At 49.2% G+C, this 23,074-nt stretch overlaps 1 protein-coding gene across 1 annotated transcript; it reads left to right on the forward strand.

The window, feature by feature from the left end:
- Positions 1–19,821: 19,821 nt before the first annotated feature.
- Positions 19,822–21,921, forward strand: LOC134984677 (gastrula zinc finger protein XlCGF57.1-like). Its single transcript, XM_063950200.1, has one exon. The coding sequence runs from the start codon at positions 19,860–19,862 to the stop codon at positions 21,387–21,389; it is 1,530 nt and encodes a 509-aa protein (XP_063806270.1). The 5' UTR covers positions 19,822–19,859; the 3' UTR covers positions 21,390–21,921.
- Positions 21,922–23,074: the final 1,153 nt, after the last annotated feature.

The following is a 23,074-nucleotide window of genomic DNA, read 5'->3' on the forward strand; positions in this document are numbered from 1 at the left end:
CAGATACACCTGAAACGCGGCGAGAGGCACTAGAGGCAAGACAAAAAAAACAGCCGCCGCAGGTTCTTGGGAACAAAGCACCAGTTCAGTTTCCACGAGGGCCTCAGCATGATGGTGACCCCCCCATCCTGATGGGATCTCGAGGTGGGAGCGCGATTGCATTACTTCAGCCGCATCTGGGAAAGCTCCTGCCAGGATGCCTGGGTAAAGGATCTCATTTCTCAGGGCTACAAGCTGGAGTTCAGCAGCGCTCCTCCCCAACGATTTTTCAAGTCAAGCTTACCAGTTTAGGAAGATACATGAGTTACGCTGCAACAGGCCATTCTAAAGTAGGCCCAGTCATTGTTCCAGTGCCACTACAACAACAGGGAAAGGGTTACTACTCCAACCTGTTTGTGGTACCAAAACCGGATGGTTCGGTAAAGCCCATTTTGAATCTAAAATCCTTGAACCCTTACCTAAAGGTTTTCAAGTTCAAGATGGAATCCTTGTGAGCAGTGCTTGCGGGTTTGGAAGAACAGGAGTTCATGGATATAGAGGACGCTTATCTCCATATCCCGATTTGGCCGCCTCACCAGGCTTACCTACGGTTTGCCCTGCTGAACGATCACTACCAGTTCCAGGTGCTACCCTTCGGCCTGTCCACAGCTCTGAGGGTCTTTACGAAGGTGATGGCGGAGATAATGTTCCAGCTCCGAGTCTAGGGGATCAGTATTGTCCCTTACCTAGACGATCTCTTGATAAAGGCTAGATCCAGGGAGCTTCTGTTGCGCAATATAGGCTGCACTATTCAGCTTCTGTCACAACATGGGTGGATCCCACCTGGAGCCTACTCAGCGGCTCCTATTCCTGGGAATGTTTCTCAATGCAGTGGCTCAGAAAGTGTTCCTCCTAGAGGTCAAGGCAAGGACGCTCCAGGATGTGGTCTGAGAGGTTCTACGAGAGTATCGGATCTCCATCCATCTTTGCATAAGATTGTTGGGAAAGATCTAAGCCTCATACGAGGCGATCCAGTATGGAATGTTCCATGCCAGAACATTTTAATTGGATCTCCTGAGGTAGTGGTCCGGTTCACATCTTCAGATACCCCGGATCATACACTACCGTTCAAAAGTTAGGGGTCACTTAGAAATGTCCTTTTTTTTTTTAAGGAAAAGCACTGTTTTTTTCAATGAAGATAACATTAAATTAATCAGAAATACACTCTATACATTGTTGATGTGGTAAATGACTTTACTAGCTGCAAACGTCTGGTTTTCAATGGAATATCTACAGAGTTGTATAGAGGCCCATTTCCAGCAACCATCACTTTAGTGTTCTAATGGAGGTTAGGGTTAGGATGTGGGTAAGGGGGGTTAAGTTTAGGCACTGCTGGTGGGAGGTTAGGGTTAGGCTGTGGGTAAGGGGGGTTAGGTTTAGGCACTGCTGGGGGGGAGGTTAGGGATAGGCTGTGGGTAAGGGGAGTTAGGTTTAGGCACTGCTGGGGGGAGGTTAGGGTTAGGCTGTGGGTAAGGGGGGGGGTTAAGTTTAGGCACTGCTGGGGGGGAGGTTAGGGTTAGGCTGTGGGTAAGGGTGGTTAGGTTTAGGCACTGCTGGGGAGAGGTTCGGTTAGGCTGTGGGTAAGGGGGGGTAGGTTTAGGCACTGCTGGGGGAGGATATGTTTAGGCTGTGGGTAAGGTTTTGGCACTGCTGGGGGGAGGTTAGGGTTAGGCTGTGGGTAAGGGGGGTTAGGTTTAGGCACTGCTGGGGGGAGGTTATGGTTAGGCTGTGGATAAGGGGGGTTAGGTTTAGGCACTGCTGGGGGGAGGTTAGGGATAGGCTGTGAATAAGGGGGGTAGGTTTTGGCACTGCTGGGGGGAGGTTAGGTTTAGGCTGTAGATAAGGGGGGTTAGGTTTAGGCACTGCTGGGGGGAGGTTAGGTTTAGGCTGTGGATAAGGGGGGTTAGGTTTAGGCCCTGCTGGGGGGAGGTTAGGTTTAGGCTGTGGATAAGGGGGGTTAGGTTTAGGCACTGCTGGGGGAGGTTAGGTTTAGGCTGTGGATAAGGGGGGTTAGGTTTAGGCACTGCTGGGGGAGGTTAGATTTAGGCTGTGGGTAAGTGGGGTTAGGTTTAGGCACTGCTGGGGGGAGGTTAGGGTTAGGCTGTGGGTAAGGGGGGTTAGGTTTAGGCACTGCTGGGGGGAGGTTAGGTTTAGGCTGTGGGTAAGGGGGATTAGGTTTAGGCACTGCTGGGGGGAGGTTAGGGTTAGGCTGTGGGTAAGGGGGGTTAGGTTTAGGCACTGCTGGGGGAGGATATGTTTAGGCTGTGGGTAAGGTTTTGGCACTGCTGGGGGGAGGTTAGGTTTAGGCTGTGGATAAGGGGGGTTAGGTTTAGGCACTGCTGGGGATAGGTTAGGTTTAGGCTGTGGATAAGGGGGGTTAGGTTTAGGCACTGCTGGGGGAGGTTAGGTTTAGGCTGTGGGTAAGGGGGGTTAGGTTTAGGCACTGCTGGGGGGAGGTTAGGGTTAGGCTGTGGATAAGGGGGGTTAGGTTTAGGCACTGCTGGGGGAGGTTAGGTTTAGGCTGTGGATAAGGGGGGTTAGGTTTAGGCACTGCTGGGGGGAGGTTAGGTTTAGGCTGTGAGTAAGGGGGATTAGGTTTAGGCACTGCTGGGGGGAGGTTAGGGTTAGGCTGTGGGTAAGGGGGGTTAGGTTTAGGCACTGCTGGGGGAGGATATGTTTAGGCTGTGGGTAAGGTTTTGGCACTGCTGGGGGGAGGTTAGGTTTAGGCTGTGGATAAGGGGAGTTAGGTGTAGGCACTGTTGGGGGAGGTTAGGTTTAGGCTGTGGGTAAGTGGGGTTAGGTTTAGGCACTGCTGGGGGGAGGTTAGGGTTAGGCTGTGGGTAAGGGGGGTTAGGTTTAGGCACTGCTGGGGGGAGGTTAGGGTTAGGCTGTGGGTAAGGGAGGTTAGGATTAGGCACTGCTGGGGGGAGGTTAGGGTTAGGCTGTGGGTAAGGGAGGTTAGGGTTAGGCACTGCTGGGGGGAGGTTAGGGTTAGGCTGTGGGTAAGGGGGGGGTAGGTTTAGGCACTGCTGGGGGGAGGTTATGGTTAGGCTGTGGGTAAGGGGGTTAGGTTTAGGCACTGCTGGGGGGAGGTTAGGGTTAGGCTGTGGGTAAGGGAGGTTAGGGTTAGGCACTGCTGGGGGAGGTTAGGGTTAGGCTGTGGGTAAGGAGGTTAGGTTTAGGCACTGCTGGGGGGAGGTTAGGGTTAGGCTGTGGATAAGGGGGGTTAGGTTTAGGCACTGCTGTGGGGATGTTAGGGTTAGGCTGTGGGTAAGGGGGGTTAGGTTTAGGCACTGCTGGGAGGATAGGGTTAGGCTGTGGGTAAGGAGGTTAGGATTAGGCACTGCTGGGGGGAGGTTAGGTTTAGGCTGTGGGTAAGGGGGGTTAGGATTAGGCACTGCTGGGGGGAGGTAAGGGTTAGGCTGTGTGTGGGAGGGTTAGGTGTCGGCAGTGCTGGGGGGAGGTTAGGGTTAGGCTGTGAGTGGGAGGGTTAGGTGTCGGCAGTGCTGCGATTGGGGTGCCGGTGTGGTTTCTCATTTCTAGCCTTATATGATGTAGCCCTGGCTCAGATCACTTGTATAAATGCTTTTGACGGAAGCAGACGTTTTAGGCATCTTGACAGGATGATCCCAGAAGTAGCGGGTGTACCACAGGTAGCAGCAGTGCCTGCACAATTGATTCATGTTATATTCTCATAGATCCTTAGCTTGGTCTAGTTGTGAATGGCGCTGGGAATATCAGGGAAACTTACTGTAGTGGACGCCTGAAATAACCACTGAGGTCGGGCTACAAGCCCATGACACTCCCAGAAGACACACAAGGCATGCAAGGAAAGCAGCCACCCGCTCCTAGGCTACTTACCCTACCGCACAGCACTTACGCTGTCACCGGCGCTCACCTCCCGCCCGCAGCACAGCGTAGAGGAGCTGTAGAGCCATCTTCACTTTCTGCCCGGCCCCTGTGTGAAGCTGCGGCTGCATGTGATCAGTAGGGGGAGGCACCGCCAGAGGACTGGTAGTGGTAAGGCTCCACCTCCTCTTTTACAGGCAGGAAGCGCAGTCAATTGAGAGCCAGGAATTGGCTGCAGCGGAGCGCGTCCTCGGGGACCCACACGTTTTTGAAAAGTGAGTCCCCGTCCTCTGATCTGGGTAAAATACACGCTATAGCGCGTATTTGCGTACACTGTGTGTGTATGTATATGTGTGTGTGTGTATGTGTGTATATATATATATATATATATATATATATATTAAGCAACAATGTGGGTCATTCCGAGTTGTTCGCAAGCAGCTGTAGTTCGTTCGTTGCGCATCGATCAGGCAAAAAATCGGCACTTCTGCGCATGCGTATGCGGTGCAATGCGCATGCGTATGCGGCGCAATGCGCACGCACGGCGTTCTTTTACAACGATTGATTGTTAGGCGCCGAGGGTCCGCCCGTCAGTGCGGCCCGGCGCCTAGCAACTAGGGACGCCGCAGGCAGACAGCCGCCGGCTCCCTAGCAACGCTAGACGCCGGGCGCACGGAGCCGCTCAGACCCTAGCAACGGGGACGCCACTGTCGGACCGCGTTCCCCGTTGCTGGGTCTTAATTAATCAGTTCAATTGTATCCTGGCCGTGCAGCATGCAGCTGCACGGCATGATGATGTGATTACCCTGTCTGGATCTTGATTGGAGGGCTCCCAAATTTAAGCACTCTCAGGACTTCTCACAGACGCCGGTAATAGCTTCCTGTTTGCTGTGTCAGTTACAGAGAGTTTCCAGTCCTGCTCAATCCGGTTGTTCCTGTCCTCAGTGGTCCAGTTCTCGGAAGTTGTCATCTATTCCTGGAGTCCGACCGAGCACCTTTAACATCCTGTGGTGTTCGTGAGTCGCGGCGTAGCCGTGTGTTGCGGCTTGACCGCTTACTGATTATTATTTAGTTTTATTGTGTTTCGGAGCTTTTGCGGAGGATTCCGCTCCCACAAATCCACTCTGGTATCCAGCGGTGCTGGATAGGAGTAACGGATCAGTGGATTTTTGGTTGTCCTTTTCCCTGGCGGTTTGTCCGCACATACTTTGGTTTAAGTTAGTTAGCTTGTAGCCCCTGGCCTGGTTGCTTAGTCAGAGGGCCCCTTGTTATCACCCTGTCTCGGATTTCCCTTTGTCTCCCATTAAGACCTGAGGGGGCATCGAAGTTGGGCAGACATAATCCGCCCTTCAAACGCGGCTGCCATGGGCTCAAGCAACCATAGTCTTGCAGGGGATTTCTGATAACACGGGCGAGACAACGGAGTTAGGGCGCCAGGGGTTACTAGGCTTTCCTGCTCCCGTAACCAGCATATCTTTCCAGTACTCAGACCTCTGTCATAAGATCTCCTCTGGTCTGGAGTACGGGAATCATAACATTATTACCGGCCAGACTAAAATTAAAAATTAAACAGGATTTAATTTTTTCCCTTATTCAGTTGGAAGATTTGTCGGCCTCATGAATCCCACCGGTGTTGGGCCAAATCCTGGCCAGCTTCTAGTTAGCCAGATTCAAGAACTTACTCAGATGGTTCAGGATCTGTCCCTTCGGGTGAGGTCACAGGAAGATCTGTTACGGACTTCCCAGAGGGTCATTCCTGAACCAAAAATGCATTTGCCTGACCGTTTTTCTGGGGATAGAAAGCAGTTTTTTAATTTTAAAGAGTCTTGTAAACTTTATTTTCGTTTAAGACCAGTCTCCTCAGGTACGGAATCCCAGCGGGTTGGAATTATTATTTCTTTACTTCAGGGGGATCCCCAGACCTGGGCTTTTGGTTTAAGAACAGACGATCCGGCATTATTGTCTGTAGACGCCTTTCTGGGGTCTTTAGGGCTATTGTATGACGACCCTGATAGAGAGGCATCCGCCGAGAGTCAGTTGCGTGCTCTTAGACAGGGTAGGAATCCCGCAGAGATTTATTGTACGGAGTTTCGCCGTTGGTCGAACGACTGTGGATGGAATGACCCAGCCCTGCGCAGTCAGTTTCGCCTCGGCTTATCCGAGTCTATAAAAGACAGTCTCCTTCAGTATCCCGCTCCTGAGACTCTCGATAAACTCATGGAGCTCTCTATTAAGATTGATCGTCGTCTCAGAGAGCGGAGGGCTGAAAAAGGAGCACCTGTCGGGCCTACTCCTTGTGTTTTTTCCATTCCTATGGACATAGAGGAGCCCATGCAGATAGGCCTCTCCAAACTGTCTTCTGAAGAAAGAACCAGAAGGCAAAATTCTGGTCTTTGTTTATACTGTGGAGGTAAGGGACATTTTGCCCGTAATTGTCCGAACAAGTCGGGAAACGCCTCGACCAAGTGAATTGTGAGGGGGTTCACTTTGGTCTGCAGCTTATCTCCTCAAATAATTCACTGTTAGTCCCAGCTAAAGTTTCCTTTGGCAGCCTCTGTTCCTCTGTCTCAGCTTTTGAGGACAGTGGAGCTGCAGGGAACTTTATGGATTTAACATGGGCCAAGGCCTTAGGTATTCCTCAGTTAGCCTTGGGTAGGTGTATCACCATGCATGGTTTAGATGGGAGTCCCTTGTCCAATGGGGTTATTTCTCTCTGTACACCTCCTGTTCTACTTTCGGTAGGAGCTCTGCATTCTGAAAAAATTGAGTTTTTCCTTACCCATTGCCCAGCAGTTCCAGTGGTTCTGGGTCATCCTTGGCTGGCCTTTCATAATCCCATCATTGATTGGCAGTCGGGGGAGATCTCACAATGGGGTACCATCTGTAATAAGGAATGTATTACGTTTCCCATCAGAATAGCTGCTGTCATTCCCGCACCCATTCCTGTGGAATACCAGGATTTTGTTGATGTATTTTCCAAGGGCAATGCGGACATTCTGCCTCCCCATCGGCCTTATGATTGTGCTATTGAGCTAATTCCTGGTGCCACTTTGCCTAAGGGAAGGTTATATGCATTGTCCGGACCAGAAACTGTGGCCATGAATGAGTATGTTAAAGAAAGCCTAGGGAAAGGATTTATCAGGCCATCTAAATCCCCTTTAAGTGCAGGCTTCTTCTTCGTGGAGAAGAAGGATGGATCACTCAGACCTTGCATTGACTTTAGAGCCTTGAATAAGATCTCAGTAAAAAATACTTACCCTTTGCCGCTGATTTCTGTCCTCTTTGATCAGCTACGTTCGGCTGTGATTTTTTCTAAGATTGACCTGAGAGGAGCATATAACCTCATCCGAATCAAGTCAGGGGATGAGTGGAAAACGGCATTCAGTACTCAGTCGGGTCACTATGAGTATCTGGTTATGCCATTCGGCCTGTCTAACGCTCCGGCAGTTTTCCAGGATCTCATTAACGATGTGCTCCGTGAATTTCTTGGAAGATTCGTTGTAGTCTACTTAGACGATATCTTGATATATTCTGACTCTATAGAACAACATGTTACCCAGGTGCGTCAGGTTCTAAAAAAATTACGTGAAAATCACCTATATGCCAAGCTGGAGAAGTGTGAATTTCATGTCACGGAGGTATCCTTTTTAGGGTACATCATTTCCCCTCGGGGATTCTGTATGGAACCAAAGAAGCTCCAAGCCATCCTTAGTTGGGCGCAACCCACCAACTTAAAAGCAATTCAGCGCTTTTTAGGGTTTGCGAATTACTATAGAAGATTTATTCACTCTTTCTCCGACCTAGTTGCTCCCATTGTGGCACTGACTAAGAAGGGAGCAGATCCTACCAACTGGTCACGTGAAGCTGAGTTATCTTTTCAGGCCTTGAAACAAGCCTTTGTCTCAGCCCCAGTCCTCAGACATCCCAACCCAGAATTGCCTTTCATTGTTGAGGTTGATGCCTCGGAGGTTGGAGTAGGGGCTATCCTATCTCAGAAGGATCCGGATTCTCTAGAATTACATCCTTGTGCCTTTATGTCCAGGAAATTCTCATCTGCTGAATCCAACTACGATGTTGGTAACCGGGAATTACTGGCTATTAAATGGGCTTTCGAGGAGTGGAGGCATTGGCTTGAAGGAGCCACTCATACCATTTCAGTTTTGACTGATCACAAAAATCTTCAATACATTGAATCAGCTAAACGGCTGAATGCCTGGCAAGCTCGTTGGGCTTTATTTTTTACTCGTTTCAAGTTCATTATCACCTTCAGGCCAGGTTCCAAGAATACCAAGGCAGATGCCCTGTCACGCAGTTTTCTTCCAGTTCAAGATAACAGTCCTGTTACTCCCATACTTCCGTCTTCAGTCATTCGGGCAGGCCTCACACAAGATTTATTTACCCAGTTAAAGCAGCTTCAACATCAAGCTCCTGGAAATACTCCTGCTGGTCGTCTTTATGTCCCTGAGTTTTTGAGAGCAACTGTTTTGACGGAGTTTCATGATAGCAAAGTTGCCGGGCATCCGGGGATCGCTAAAACTTTGGAATTAGTTTCCCGCTCAGTATGGTGGCCTGGTCTTTCCAAAGACATTAAAGAGTTTGTTTTTTCTTGTCAGGTCTGTGCACAGCATAAAGTTCCCCGTTCCTTGCCTATCGGTCAACTTATGCCCTTGAATGTTCCTCTTAGGCCATGGTCTCATATTTCCATGGATTTTGTGGTGGACCTCCCTCTGTCAGCCGGATGCCGAGTCATATGGGTGGTAGTGGACCGTTTTAGCAAAATGGCCCATTTCATTGCTCTTCCCCGATTGCCATCTGCCCAGGGATTGGCAGTCTTGTTCCTCCGCCATGTTTTCAGACTCCATGGGTTACCCACTGATATTGTTTCTGATCGGGGTCCACAATTCATTGCACAATTTTGGAAGTCTTTTTGTGCCTCATTAAAGATGAAATTATCTTTAACGTCTGGCTACCATCCCCAATCCAACGGGCAGACTGAGCGAGTTAATCAATCATTAAAACAATATTTGTGTTTGTACTCGGCCAAACTCCAAAATGACTGGTCTGAGTTCCTTCCGTTGGCGGAGTTTGCTTACAACAATGCCTGTCATTCCTCCACCAATGTGTCTCCATTTTTTACAGTTTTTGGTTTTCACCCCAGAGCTAATTCCTTTTTTCAACATTCCTCTGTCTCCTCGCTGACCTTGACCTCTCATCTCAGACTCATTTGGAGAAAAGTGCACCTTGCTCTCAGAAAAGCGGCATTTCGGGAGAAAAAAATTTCTGACAGGCTCCGGCGGCCGTGCACTTTTAAAGTAGGAGATAGGGTATGGTTGTCGACTCGCAACATTAAACTTCGACAAGCCTCAGCCAGATTGGGCCCTAAATTTATTGGACCATTTCATATTATAAAAAAAGTCAATCCAGTTGCTTTCCGGTTACGTTTACCAAAAACTTTACGGATCGGAAATACCTTCCATTGCTCCTTGTTGAAACCATATGTTTCGTCCAGTAGATTTCCTCGCAAGATCTATCAGGGGAAATCACCAATAGATGTACAGGGTCAGCAGGAGTTCTTGGTGGAGAAGGTTCTCGATTCCAGGTTGTCCCGGGGTCGGCTTTATTTTTTGGTACATTGGAGAGGTTATGGTCCAGAAGAAAGGTCTTGGGTCCTGGATGAGGATCTCCATGCCACGAGGCTCAAAAGGGCATTTTTTCGAGTATTTCCTCAGAAACCTGGCCTTAGGGGTTCCTTGACCCCTCCTCAAGGGGGGGGTACTGTTAGGCGCCGAGGGTCCGCCCGTCAGTGCGGCCCGGCGCCTAGCAACTAGGGACGCCGCAGGCAGACAGCCGCCGGCTCCCTAGCAACGCTAGACGCCGGGCGCACGGACCCGCTCAGACCCTAGTAACGGGGACGCCACTGTCGGACCGCGTTCCCCGTTGCTGGGTCTTAATTAATCAGTTCAATTGTATCCTGGCCGTGCAGCATGCAGCTGCACGGCATGATGATGTGATTACCCTGTCTGGATCTTGATTGGAGGGCTCCCAAATTTAAGCACTCTCAGGACTTCTCACAGACGCCGGTAATAGCTTCCTGTTTGCTGTGTCAGTTACAGAGAGTTTCCAGTCCTGCTCAATCCGGTTGTTCCTGTCCTCAGTGGTCCAGTTCTCGGAAGTTGTCATCTATTCCTGGAGTCCGACCGAGCACCTTTAACATCCTGTGGTGTTCGTGAGTCGCGGCGTAGCCGTGTGTTGCGGCTTGACCGCTTACTGATTATTATTTAGTTTTATTGTGTTTCGGAGCTTTTGCGGAGGATTCCGCTCCCACAAATCCACTCTGGTATCCAGCGGTGCTGGATAGGAGTAACGGATCAGTGGATTTTTGGTTGTCCTTTTCCCTGGCGGTTTGTCCGCACATACTTTGGTTTAAGTTAGTTAGCTTGTAGCCCCTGGCCTGGTTGCTTAGTCAGAGGGCCCCTTGTTATCACCCTGTCTCGGATTTCCCTTTGTCTCCCATTAAGACCTGAGGGGGCATCGAAGTTGGGCAGACATAATCCGCCCTTCAAACGCGGCTGCCATGTGCTCAAGCAACCATAGTCTTGCAGGGGATTTCTGATAACACGGGCGAGACAACGGAGTTAGGGCGCCAGGGGTTACTAGGCTTTCCTGCTCCCGTAACCAGCATATCTTTCCAGTACTCAGACCTCTGTCATAAGATCTCCTCTGGTCTGGAGTACGGGAATCATAACATTGATGTAGTTTCACACAAGGTATAGCGATGCTTTTCAGTCGCACTGCTGGCCGCAGAGTGATTGACAGGAAGAAGGCATTACTGGGTGTCAACTGACCGTTTTCAGGGAGTGTTCAGCGTGCCAGAAAAATGCAGGTGTAGCTGGCAGAACGCAGGGCGTGTTTGTGACATCAAAACAGGAACTGAACAGTCTGAAGTGAGTAGTGTCTGAAGCTGCACAAAAAATATTGTAGCCGCGCTGCGATCCTTTCGAACGCACTTCTGCTAAGCTAACATAAACTCCCAAAGAGTGGCGGCTTAGCGCTTGCACGGATGCTAAAAACAGCTGGCGAATGAACAACTCGGAATGAGGGCCAATGTGTATAGTGTATTTGAATTGTATTTAAGGTGGAATGCACTTGGTTGTGTGTCCCAGGAGGGGGGAATCCATCACTGTGTAGGCCAGGCATGTCCAAACTGCTGCCCTCCAGCTGTTGAGAAACTACACATCCCAGCATGCCCTGACACAGCTTTAGCATTCTCTGACAGCAAAACTGTCAGGGCATGCTGGGATATGTAGTTTCACAACAGCTGGAGGGCCGCAATTTGGACATGCCTGGTGTAGGCTGGTGGATTCCCCCAGTACTTTCCCCCCAAAATGGAATGCCTTCCTCTCTAGCCTCCCACATGGAAGTATCACGAGGAGAGAGAGGAGCAGCTCAGCTTTAAAACAAGCTGAGTGGTTTTCTGGAGCTCCTTAGGGATCACCTTTGGTGGGCAGGAAAGCCTGACCGGGGATCTAGGCTGCACATCTCTGGAGCCCAATTTTAGGATGGAGATGGTGAGCTGCGTACCCGGGCAGATTCCTGAAAGTAGTTTAGATGGGAAAACTTCCCCCAGCCTAGACTGAGCGTCACCAGGGCGGATAACAACCCTCCAGGATGGGACGGTCAAAGGAGAGTGACTACTCCCCACCGTCCATAGAGGACAATGTTAGCTGTGCATGTGGCCAAGGCATGCACATCACATGGGTAAACAATGATTGGTTGAGATCAGCACGGTGGACTTACCGCCTGTGGTATGTGTATTGGAGTAAGATAAAAAGAGGAGGCCTGTGAGCCTCCAGAGGTATTATACCATTTTCACTCTGCTGTAAACATCTTGCTGTATTGGTGTTGCCACTAGCAATAGGGAACAGTCTTTTTTAAGACTGGGTGAATAAACATCTGCCTCAAGATGACCGCTTCATCTTGTGACCTGCAGTGCTATGCCGAACATAGTTCCATTTTCCGGCTGTCCAGGGTGCACTCAGCGTCTCCAAGCTCCGCCTCCCGCCAGCTACTGTGCAGAGGCCAAGTCCAGCGACTAGTGGTGATTCGTCGACACCACACAGGTGTGGTAAAATAGCGTGTAGACACATACAGAGCAGTACCATGGTTACAGACTCCATAGCGACAAGAGTCTGGTGGTGGCAGTGTAGTACCCACCCACTATGCAGTGGGTGGAGTCAGTAATAGGTGGTTACTGATGGTAATTGGGAATCCCCTAATTGATCAGATCCCGTGTGACCTAAGCATCCATTCTGTGACTGGGGCGGGACGCAAGACAGGGCGAGGGCTTTCATAGAGAAACATCCGGTCACACAAATTGCTGGCATAGCGGTGGGATAATCCTAGGTGGCATTTCGGTCACCTGATTGGAGAAGCCGGGTTATTCAGGAGAGGAGTAACTGCAGCGCAGGAGAACACACAAGATGGCGGCCTCAGTGGAATGTCTAAGGATGATCTGGAGATCGTGTATCAGGAGAAGGGTGTGGATATCCCTTTCAACGCGTCCAGAAGCGTCATGAGGACGGCACTCGTGAGCTTGGAGGAACCCCGCCGGGCGGAGGTAGAGAGTGCTAAGGGCGTTGGCATTGAAGAGGGCAGCCTACCAGTGGACCTTTGTACAGAACCGGTGAGACCCAGAAGCCCCACCCTCTCTATTAGCAGCAGCCATGTTTCATACCTAGCAGGGCCAGAGGTCCAACGTCCCAGGTGGGGCCACACGGATACCTTAGCAGATCGGTTAGTGGAATTCGGAGAAAGGGCAACGGAGCAAGAGTGCTTGATCATCACCTCACTTTCCAATATCACTGCCGGGCTCCGGTGACTTTGCGCAGCCCGTTCTGCCCCCAGGAGTAGCGGAAGAGCCAGTGCTCCCACCTGAGGCAAAAGTGCCTCCAAGTCAGGTATTCGGAGCATTCAGGAAAGACTGGGCACACTTGGCTCCAGAATACAGCCCGTGGCTTCAGCTGCGTCACTAGGCTGCAGCAGTGAACGGTGCCCGGAGCGGCTTTAGGGCAGGAGAAGTGGGGTATTTAATAGATTGGGTCTTGGTCCCAGTGGTGGCTGAGAGCTATCAGGTAGGGTAGATAAGAAGCCACGTAGTAATGAAAGCTCCAGAAAGCACCTCTGGATGGACTCAGGCCCCTCTTATTTATTATTTTATATACTAACAGGGATGACAGGTGTGGTACAGCCCTGCAAAGGCAGATCCAATCTCTTTCTCATCAGACTCTGCTGTCTTCCCTGCACTCTCACTCAGATGTTCACTGCTGCCAGTAGCACACGTATGAGAAGCAGAAGTATGGTGGCAGCAGTATAGATTCTGATATGTAATTCTCTATATCATACCATACACACATCTTCCTTATTACTACTGAGAATATAGAGGTAATACACCGATTATGGGGGTTTAACAGTGGATTATAACCTAGCAGATGATGATTACAGGGTATTATATGGTGTATTGCATGTAAAATACCTTGTTCCACACCTACTCTGCTGTAGCAATAATAAGAATTTACTTACCGATAATTCTATTTCTCGGAGTCCGTAGTGGATGCTGGGGTTCCTGAAAGGACCATGGGGAATAGCGGCTCCGCAGGAGACAGGGCACAAAAAGTAAAGCTTTTAACCATGTGGTGTGTACTGGCTCCTCCCCCCATGACCCTCCTCCAAGCCTCAGTTAGGTACTGTGCCCGGACGAGCGTACACAATAAGGAAGGATCTTGAATCCCGGGTAAGACTCATACCAGCCACACCAATCACACCGTACAACTTGTGATCTAAAACCCAGTTAACAGTATGATAACAGAGGAGCCTCTGAAAGATGGCTTCCTACAACAATAACCCGATGAAGGCAACAATAACTATGTACAATTATTGCAGATAATCCGCACTTGGGATGGGCGCCCAGCATCCACTACGGACTCCGAGAAATAGAATTATCGGTAAGTAAATTCTTATTTTCTCTATCGTCCTAGTGGATGCTGGGGTTCCTGAAAGGACCATGGGGATTATACCAAAGCTCCCAAACGGGCGGGAGAGTGCGGATGACTCTGCAACACCGAATGAGAGAATTCCAGGTCCTCTTTTGCCAGGGTATCAAATTTGTAGAATTTTACAAACGTGTTCTCCCCCGACCACGTAGCTGCTCGGCAGAGTTGTAATGCCGAGACCCCTCGGGCAGCCGCCCAAGATGAGCCCACCTTCCTTGTGGAATGGGCCTTAACAGATTTAGGCTGTGGCAGGCCTGCCACAGAATGTGCAAGTTGAATTGTGCTACAAATCCAACGAGCAATCGACTGCTTAGAAGCAGGAGCACCCAGCTTGTTGGGTGCATACAGTATAAACAGCGAGTCAGATTTTCTGACTCCAGCCGTCCTTGAAATGTATATTTTTAAAGCTCTAACAACGTCCAACAACTTGGAGTCCTCCAAGTCGCTTGTAGCCGCAGGCACTACAATAGGCTGGTTCAGGTGAAACGCTGATACCACCTTAGGGAGAAAATGCGGACGCGTCCGCAGTTCTGCCCTATCCGAATGGAAAATTAGATATGGGCTTTTGTAAGATAAAGCCGCCAGTTCTGACACTCTCCTGGCTGAAGCCAGGGCTAGTAGCATGGACACTTTCCATGTGAGATATTTCAAATCCACCTTTTTCAGTGGTTCAAACCAATGGGATTTGAGAAAATCTAAAACTACGTTTAGATCCCACGGTGCCACCGGAGGCACTACAGGGGGCTGTATACGCAGTACACCCTTAACAAAAGTCTGGACTTCAGGAACTGAGGCCAATTCTTTTTGGAAGAATATTGACAGGGCCGAAATTTGAACCTTAATAGATCCCAACTTGAGACCCATAGACAATCCTGATTGCAGGAAATGCAGGAATCGACCCAGTTGAAATTCCTCCGTCGGAGCACTCCGATCCTCGCACCACGCAACATATTTTCGCCAAATGCGGTGATAATGTTTCGCGGTTACTTCCTTCCTTGCTTTAATCAAAGTAGGAATGACTTCTTCCGGAATGCCTTTTCCCTTTAGGATCCGGCGTTCAACCGCCATGCCGTCAAACGCAGCCGCGGTAAGTCTTGAAACAGACAGGGACCTTGCTGAAGCAGGTCCCTTCTCAGAGGTAGAGGCCACGGATCGTCCGTGATCATCTCTTGAAGTTCCGGGTACCAAGTCCTTCTTGGCCAATCCGGAGCCACTAGTATCGTTCTTACTCCTCTTTTCCGTATAATTCTCAATACCTTTGGTATGAGAGGCAGAGGAGGAAACACATACACCGACTGGTACACCCAAGGCGTTACCAGCGCGTCCACAGCTATTGCCTGCGGGTCTCTTGACCTGGCGCAATACCTGTCCAGTTTTTTGTTGAGGCGAGACGCCATCATGTCCACCATTGGTCTTTCCCAACGGGTTACAAGCATGTGGAAAACTTCTGGATGAAGTCCCCACTCTCCCGGGTGAAGGTCGTGTCTGCTGAGGAAATCTGCTTCCCAGTTGTCCACTCCCGGGATGAACACTGCTGACAGTGCCATCACATGATTCTCCGCCCAGCGAAGAATCCTCGCAGCTTCTGCCATTGCACTCCTGCTTCTTGTACCGCCCTGTCTGTTTACATGGGCGACTGCCGTGATGTTGTCCGACTGGAACAACACCGGTTTTCCTTGAAGCAGAGGTTCTGCCTGACTTAGAGCATTGTAGATTGCTCTTAGTTCCATAATGTTTATGTGAAGAGACATCTCCAGGCTCGACCACACGCCCTGGAAGTTCCTTCCTTGTGTGACTGCTCCCCAGCCTCTCAGGCTGGCGTCCGTGGTCACCAGGATCCAATCCTGTATGCCGAATCTGCGGCCCTCCAATAGATGAGCGCTCTGCAACCACCACAGAAGAGATACCCTTGTCCTTGGAGACAGGGTTATCCGCCGGTGCATCTGAAGATGCGACCCTGACCATTTGTCGAGCAGATCCCTCTGGAAAATTCTTGCGTGGAATCTGCCGAATGGAATTGCTTCGTAAGAAGCCACCATTTTTCCCAGGACTCTTGTGCAATGATGTACAGACACCTTTCCTGGCTTTAGGAGGTTCCTGACAAGTTCGGATAACTCCTTGGCTTTTTCCTCCGGGAGAAATACCTTTTTCTGAACCGTGTCCAGAATCATCCCTAGGAACAGCAGACGTGTTGTCGGAATTAACTGGGATTTTGGAATATTCAAAATCCACCCGTGCTGTTTTAGCACTTCTTGAGACAGTGCTACTCCCATCTCTAGCTGTTCTCTTGACCTTGCCCTTATTAGGAGATCGTCCAAGTATGGGATAATTAACACGCCTTTTCTTCGAAGAAGAATCATCATCTCGGCCATTACTTTGGTAAAGACCCGAGGTGCCGTGGACAATCCAAACGACAGCGTCTGAAACTGATAGTGACAGTTTTGTACGACGAACCTGAGGTACCCCTGGTGTGAGGGGTAAATTGGGACGTGGAGATACGCATCCTTGATGTCCAAGGATACCATAAAGTCCCCTTCTTCCAGGTTCGCTATCACCGCTCTGAGTGACTCCATCTTGAACTTGAACTTTTTTATGTACAGGTTCAGGGATTTCAGATTTAGAATAGGTCTTACCGAGCCGTCCGGCTTCGGTACCACAAATAGAGTGGAATAATACCCCTTTCCCTGTTGTAAAAGGGGTACTTTGACTATCACCTGCTGAGAGTACAGCTTGTGAATGGCTTCCAAGACCGTCACCCTGTCGGAGGGGGACGTTGGTAAAGCAGACTTCAGGAAACGGCGAGGTGGAGACGTCTCTAGTTCTAACCTGTACCCCTGAGATATTATCTGCAGGATCCAGGGATCTACCTGCGAGTGAGCCCACTGCGCGCTGAAATTCTTGAGACGACCCCCCACCGCCCCCGAGTCCGCTTGAGAAGCCCCAGCGTCATGCTGAGGCTTTTGTAGAAGCGGGAGAGGGCTTCTGTTCCTGGGAAGGAGCTGCCTGTTGCTGTCTCTTCCCCTTTCCTCTGCCTCGTGGCAGATATGAATATCCCTTTGCTCTCTTGTTTTTAAAGGAACGAAAGGGCTGCGGTTGAAAAGTCGGTGTCTTTTTCTGTTGGGGAGTGACTTGAGGTAAAAAGATGGATTTCCCGGCTGTAGCCGTGGCCACCAAATCCGATAGACCGACTCCAAATAACTCCTCCCCTTTATACGGCAAAACTTCCATATGCCGTTTTGAGTCCGCATCGCCTGACCACTGTCGCGTCCATAAACTTCTTCTGGCCGAAATGGACATAGCACTTACCCGTGATGCCAGCGTGCAGATATCCCTCTGTGCATCACGCATATAAAGAAATGCATCCTTTATTTGCTCCAAAGACAGTAAAACATTGTCCCTATCCAGGGTATCAATATTTTCAATCAGGGACTCTGACCAAGCTACTCCAGCACTGCACATCCAGGCTGTCGCTATAGCTGGTCGTAGTATAACACCTGTATGTGTGTATATACTTTTTTGGATATTTTCCATCCTCCTATCTGCTGGATCTTTAAGTGCGGCCGTCTCAGGAGAGGGTAACGCCACTTGTTTTGATAAGCGTGTGAGCGCCTTGTCCACCCTAGGAGGTGTTTCCCAGCGCGCCCTAACCTCTGGCGGGAAAGGGTATAAAGCCAATAACTTCTTTGAAATTAGCATTTTTTTATCGGGGACAACCCACGCTTCATCACACACCTCATTTAATTCTTCTGATTCAGGAAAAACTATAGGTAGTTTTTTCACACCCCACATAATACCCTGTTTAGTGGTACCTGTAGTATCAGCTATATGTAACGCCTCCTTCATTGCCAAAATCATATAACGTGTGGCCCTACTGGAAAATACGGTTGATTCGTCACCGTCACTACTGGAATCAGTGCCTGTGTCTGGGTCTGTGTCGACTGACTGAGGCAAAGGGCGTTTTACAGCCCCTGACGGTGTTTGAGGCGCCTGGACAGGCACTAATTGATTGTCCGGCCGTCTCATGTCGTCAAACGACTGCTTTAGCGTGTTGACACTATCCCATAATTCCATAAATAAAGGCATCCATTCTGGTGTCGACCCCCTAGGAGGTGACATCCCCATATTTGGCAATTGCTCCGCCTCCACACCAATATCGTCCTCATACATGTCGACACACACGTACCGACACACAGCAGACACACAGGGAATGCTCTAAACGAAGACAGGACCCACTAGCCCTTTGGGGAGACAGAGGGAGAGTCTGCCAGCACACACCAAAAGCGCTATATATGACAGGGATAGCCTTATAATAAGTGCTCCCTATATAGCTGCTTTAAATATATATATATAATGCCACAATTTTGCCCCCCCTCTCTTGTTTTACCCTGTTTCTGTAGTGCAGTGCAGGGGAGAGACTGGGAGCCTTCCTGACCAGCGGAGCTGTGAGAGGAAAATGGCGCCGTGTGCTGAGGAGATAGGCCCCGCCCCTTTTTCGGCGGGCTCGTCTCCCGCTCTTCAATGGATTCAGGCAGGGGTTAAATATCTCCATATAGCCCCCGGAGGCTATATGTGAGGTATTTTATGCCTAAAAAAGGTTTCTCATTGCTGCCCAGGGCGCCCCCCCCCAGCGCCCTGCACCCTCAGTGACTGCCGTGTGAAGTGTGCTGAGAGCAATGGCGCACAGCTGCAGTGCTGTGCGCTACCTTAAGAAGACTGAGGAGTCTTCTGCCGCCGATTCTGGACCATCTTCTGTCTTCAGCATCTGCAAGGGGGCCGGCGGCGCGGCTCCGGTGACCCATCCAGGCTGTACCTGTGATCGTCCCTCTGGAGCTTGATGTCCAGTAGCCAAGAAGCCAATCCATCCTGCACGCAGGTGAGTTGACTCCTTCTCCCCTAAGTCCCTCGCTGCAGTGATCCTGTTGCCAGCAGGACTCACTGTAAAATAAAAAACCTAGCTAAACTTTTTCTAAGCAGCTCTTTAGGAGAGCCACCTAGATTGCACCGTTCTCGGCCGGGCACAAAAACCTAACTGAGGCTTGGAGGAGGGTCATGGGGGGAGGAGCCAGTACACACCACATGGTTAAAAGCTTTACTTTTTGTGCCCTGTCTCCTGCGGAGCCGCTATTCCCCATGGTCCTTTCAGGAACCCCAGCATCCACTAGGACGATAGAGAAATACGTTATATAAGGGTGAGTAACACATGTACAGGCTTACCAGCGTATGAGCACACACATAAAGGAATGCTACATTACCAAGGCTTCCAGGAGTAATGTTAGGAGACATTTCTCTGATCCATCAGCTCATATGACTGATGTTATTGTTCATCTAGAACAGGGCTGGCTAAACCGGTCCTCGAGATCTACCAACAGTTCATGTTTTCCAGGCCTCCTGGAGATCTGTAGAATTGTCAGTTAGGAATGAATGCTTCACATCGTAATTAGTAATGACTACACCTGTGCACCAGCTAGGTAGTCTGGAAAATGTGTACTGTTGGTAGATCTCGAGGACCGGTTTGGCCAGCCCTGATCTAGAATCTCCAATTCATACGATCTGTTCCCCAGCCATTGTTTTACATTGGTGCTGACATAGGACTTGACGAGTGACTACATCTCCATTTATACTTCATGGTTAGTAACCAGTACAAGAGAGAGATATATCTAAGTCTTATTATAATATTACATTTGTTATTGTGAGTGTTCTCAGGAGGGTGGACAAAATGATAGTCTGAGACACCATATTATAAAGCCTTCATTAAAAGTTTTGTTTTATTATACACACACATTTACAATTAACTGTCCCAGAGAGTCGTCTTCTCCTATTGTTTACAAGATTAATATTGGTACAGAAAATGTCACATTTCCATAATGTATTTTATTTCCAGCAGATGGACACACCGGCAGGAATATCTCAGAAGGACATCTAATGTTATCCCCGTATTGTGACATAAAAGATAATGACAGCAGACAGGATTCTCCAGGAGATAACCCCATTACCCCAATTATACATCCAGCTCTATCAGCTGATCCCTCTGATCCTGGGAAATGTTCTCCTGATCACTCTGATATTGGTGCATCTGTTACAGCTCTGAGAGTAGATACAGTGTTTCTGTGTTCTATAGATGCCAAATGTTTTACAAAGAACACAAAGCCTATTAACCCACAGACAGGTAAGGCAGGTGAGAGGCCATTTCTATGTTCTGAGTGTGGGAAATGTTTTACATACAAATCAGCTCTTGTTACACATCAGAGAAGGCACACAGGTGAGAAGCCATTTCCATGTTCTAAGTGTGGGAAATGTTTTACATACAAAACGACTCTTGATGCACATAAGAGAAGTCACACAAGTACATCACCATTTCCATGTTCTGAGTGTGGGAAATATTTTGCACAGAAATCACAACGTGCTAGACATCAGAGAAGTCACACAAGTGAGAGGCCATTTCCATGTCCTGAGTGTTGGAAATGGTTTGCACAGAAATCAGATGTTGTTAAACATCAGATAAGTCACACAGGTGAGAGGCTATTTCCATGTTCTGAGTGTGGGAAATGGTTTGCACAGAAATCAGATCTTGTTAAACATCAGAGAAGTCACACAGGTGAGAAGCCATTTTCTTGCTCTGAGTGTGGGAAATGGTTTGCACGGAAATCAGATCTTGTTAAACATCAGAGAAGTCACACAGGTGAGAAGCCATTTTCTTGCTCTGAGTGCGCAAAATGTTATAGTCGGAAAGCACAACTTGTTATACATCAGAGAAGTCACACAGGTGAGAAGCCATTTCCATGTTCTGAGTGTGGGAAATGGTTTGCACACAAATCAGATCTTGTTAGTCATAACAGAAGTCACACAGTGGAGAATCCAATTTCTTGCTCTGAGTGTGGGAAATGTTTTACAAAGAAATCACAACTTGTTACACATCAGCGAAGTCACACAGGTGAGAGGCCATTTCAATGTCCTGAGTGTGGGAAAGGGTTTGCACAGAAATCAAATCTTGTTAGACATCAGAGAAGTCACACAGGTGAGAAGCCATTTCCATGTTCTGAATGTGGGAAATGTTTTGCACACAAATCAGATCTTGTTAGTCATAACAGAAGTCACACAGTGGAGAATCCAATTTCTTGCTCTGAGTGTGGGAAATGTTTTACACGGAAATGCCGTCTTGTTATACATCAAAGAAGTCACACAGGTGAGAAGCCATTTCCATGTTCTGAGTGTGGGAAATGTTTTGCACTCAAATCATCTCTTGTTAGACATCACAGAAGTCACACAGGTGAGAAGCTATTTTCTTGCACAGAGTGTGGGAAATGTTTTACACAGAAATCACATCTTGTTAGACATCAGCAAAGTCACACATGTGAGAATCCATTTCCATGCACTGAGTGTGGGAAATGTTTTACACAGAAATCACAACTTGTTACACATCAGAGAAGTCACACAGGTGAGAAGCCATTTTAATCTTCTGGAGTATACTTATCATTGCCATGCGTTGTTCTTCAAGGTTCTTATCCTATCTCCTATGCTTTTTGCAATATACATGCTACCGCAGGGTGAAATAATCAGATGTCATGCCCTCATCTGCCACTGCTATACAGATGACCTGTCTTTTACTCCGTGTACCGAGAACCCAGTACCAATCCTAAATGGTTGTCTAGCTGAGCTCCAGGTGTGGGTGATGCCAGTTGGCTGTGACTCAGTCCTGGTGAAACATGTCATTATGATAGAAGCTCACCAACATAGGGCAGGGCTACAGCTCAGCTTTGCAAACCAACCAGACTTATGCTTGGGGGTTCAGAGTTACAAAATGCTGATCCTGTGCGGAATCTAGGTGTCCAGGATGGTGGAGTGACACTTAGACATCAGGTATCAGCCACAATCAGATCCTCTTATGAGGAACATAGCCACACTCCAGCATTTATTTCCCTCAGAAGATCTACCTGATGTCATACATGCACTTGTATCATCACACATAGACTACTGCAATGTCCTCTACCTGGGTCTCCCAGCAATAGAATTGCACCGCTTGTAGCTTGTACAGAATGCAGCAGCCAGACTGTTACCTAACCAGCCCGTTCCTGCCACATAACACCCATTCTCTGCTCCCTTCACCGGCTGCCTGTAAGATGGTGACTCTGGGCCTAATTCAGGTTGGATCGCAGTGTGTTCCAAATGGAATTATTCAGAAAAAGTTGCGGATGCATGCGCAGTGCCAATCCTGCGCATGCGCCAATCCTGCGCATGCGCCCGCATATTCTGCAGAAAATGCGATTGCCTGTCAGGCAGAGGCAGTCACGTGGGGTGAGCGGGCAATGCTCCATTTCCAGGGAGGAGGCTGTGTGGCGTGAATGGAGGGCAGAGGCGGACAAGCGGGCATCATCACGGTGGCTTTGTGACATCACATGCAGCCGCCGTGATTGAGAAGAATGCGGCGGGCCTCCTGCGGTAGCAGCTAAGCTGCGGCAGCAGGAGGCTTCACTCATTTCTACAATGAAGCGGAAATGGTGAGGCAATCGCAATTTCTATTTCATCAAGGGGGGGAGGCGGCGGTCAGCATGCTGGGTGGCCTTGCCCTGTGATGGGGAGACAGGGTGGGTGGCAGTAGTGTAGTAGCGGGGGCTGCTGGAGGCAGTGTCTAAGTGGGTAATATTGTTCCCAAGCAGCGCTGAGGTGTCAGTGGGAAGATAGGGCAGGTGGCAGTAGTGGGGTGAGACAGGGGGGATGACAGTAGTGGGAGGAGACAGGGCAGGTGGCAGTAGTGGGGGGAGACAGGGCAGGCGGCAGTAGTGGGAGGAGACAGGGCAGATGGCAGTAGTGAGGGAGACAGGGTGGGTGGCAGTAGTGGGGGAGACAGGTGGGTGGCTGCAGTGCAGTATCAGGGGATGCTGGAGACAGTAAAGAGGTGTATGTGTTCCACACAGAATCAGTTGATAATTAGACTTAATGATTGTTATGCTTCCTTATTTCTAATTATTCCCTTGTATGTGTTATTGTTATTTGCTGAGTCAGCCTTTATGTGTGTTCTGTGTAATAATCCTTAAAGTAGTGCTGCTACCGATCTCATATCATTTGAATTAACTTGGAAAAGATTAGATATTGTTAGGTGCGGCGGCGCTCGCCCGCTCTCTGACAGAGCAGCAGTCACG

Source organism: Pseudophryne corroboree (genome assembly GCF_028390025.1).
Source record: "Pseudophryne corroboree isolate aPseCor3 chromosome 3 unlocalized genomic scaffold, aPseCor3.hap2 SUPER_3_unloc_72, whole genome shotgun sequence".
In the NCBI taxonomy this organism is placed as follows: Eukaryota; Metazoa; Chordata; class Amphibia; order Anura; family Myobatrachidae; genus Pseudophryne; species Pseudophryne corroboree.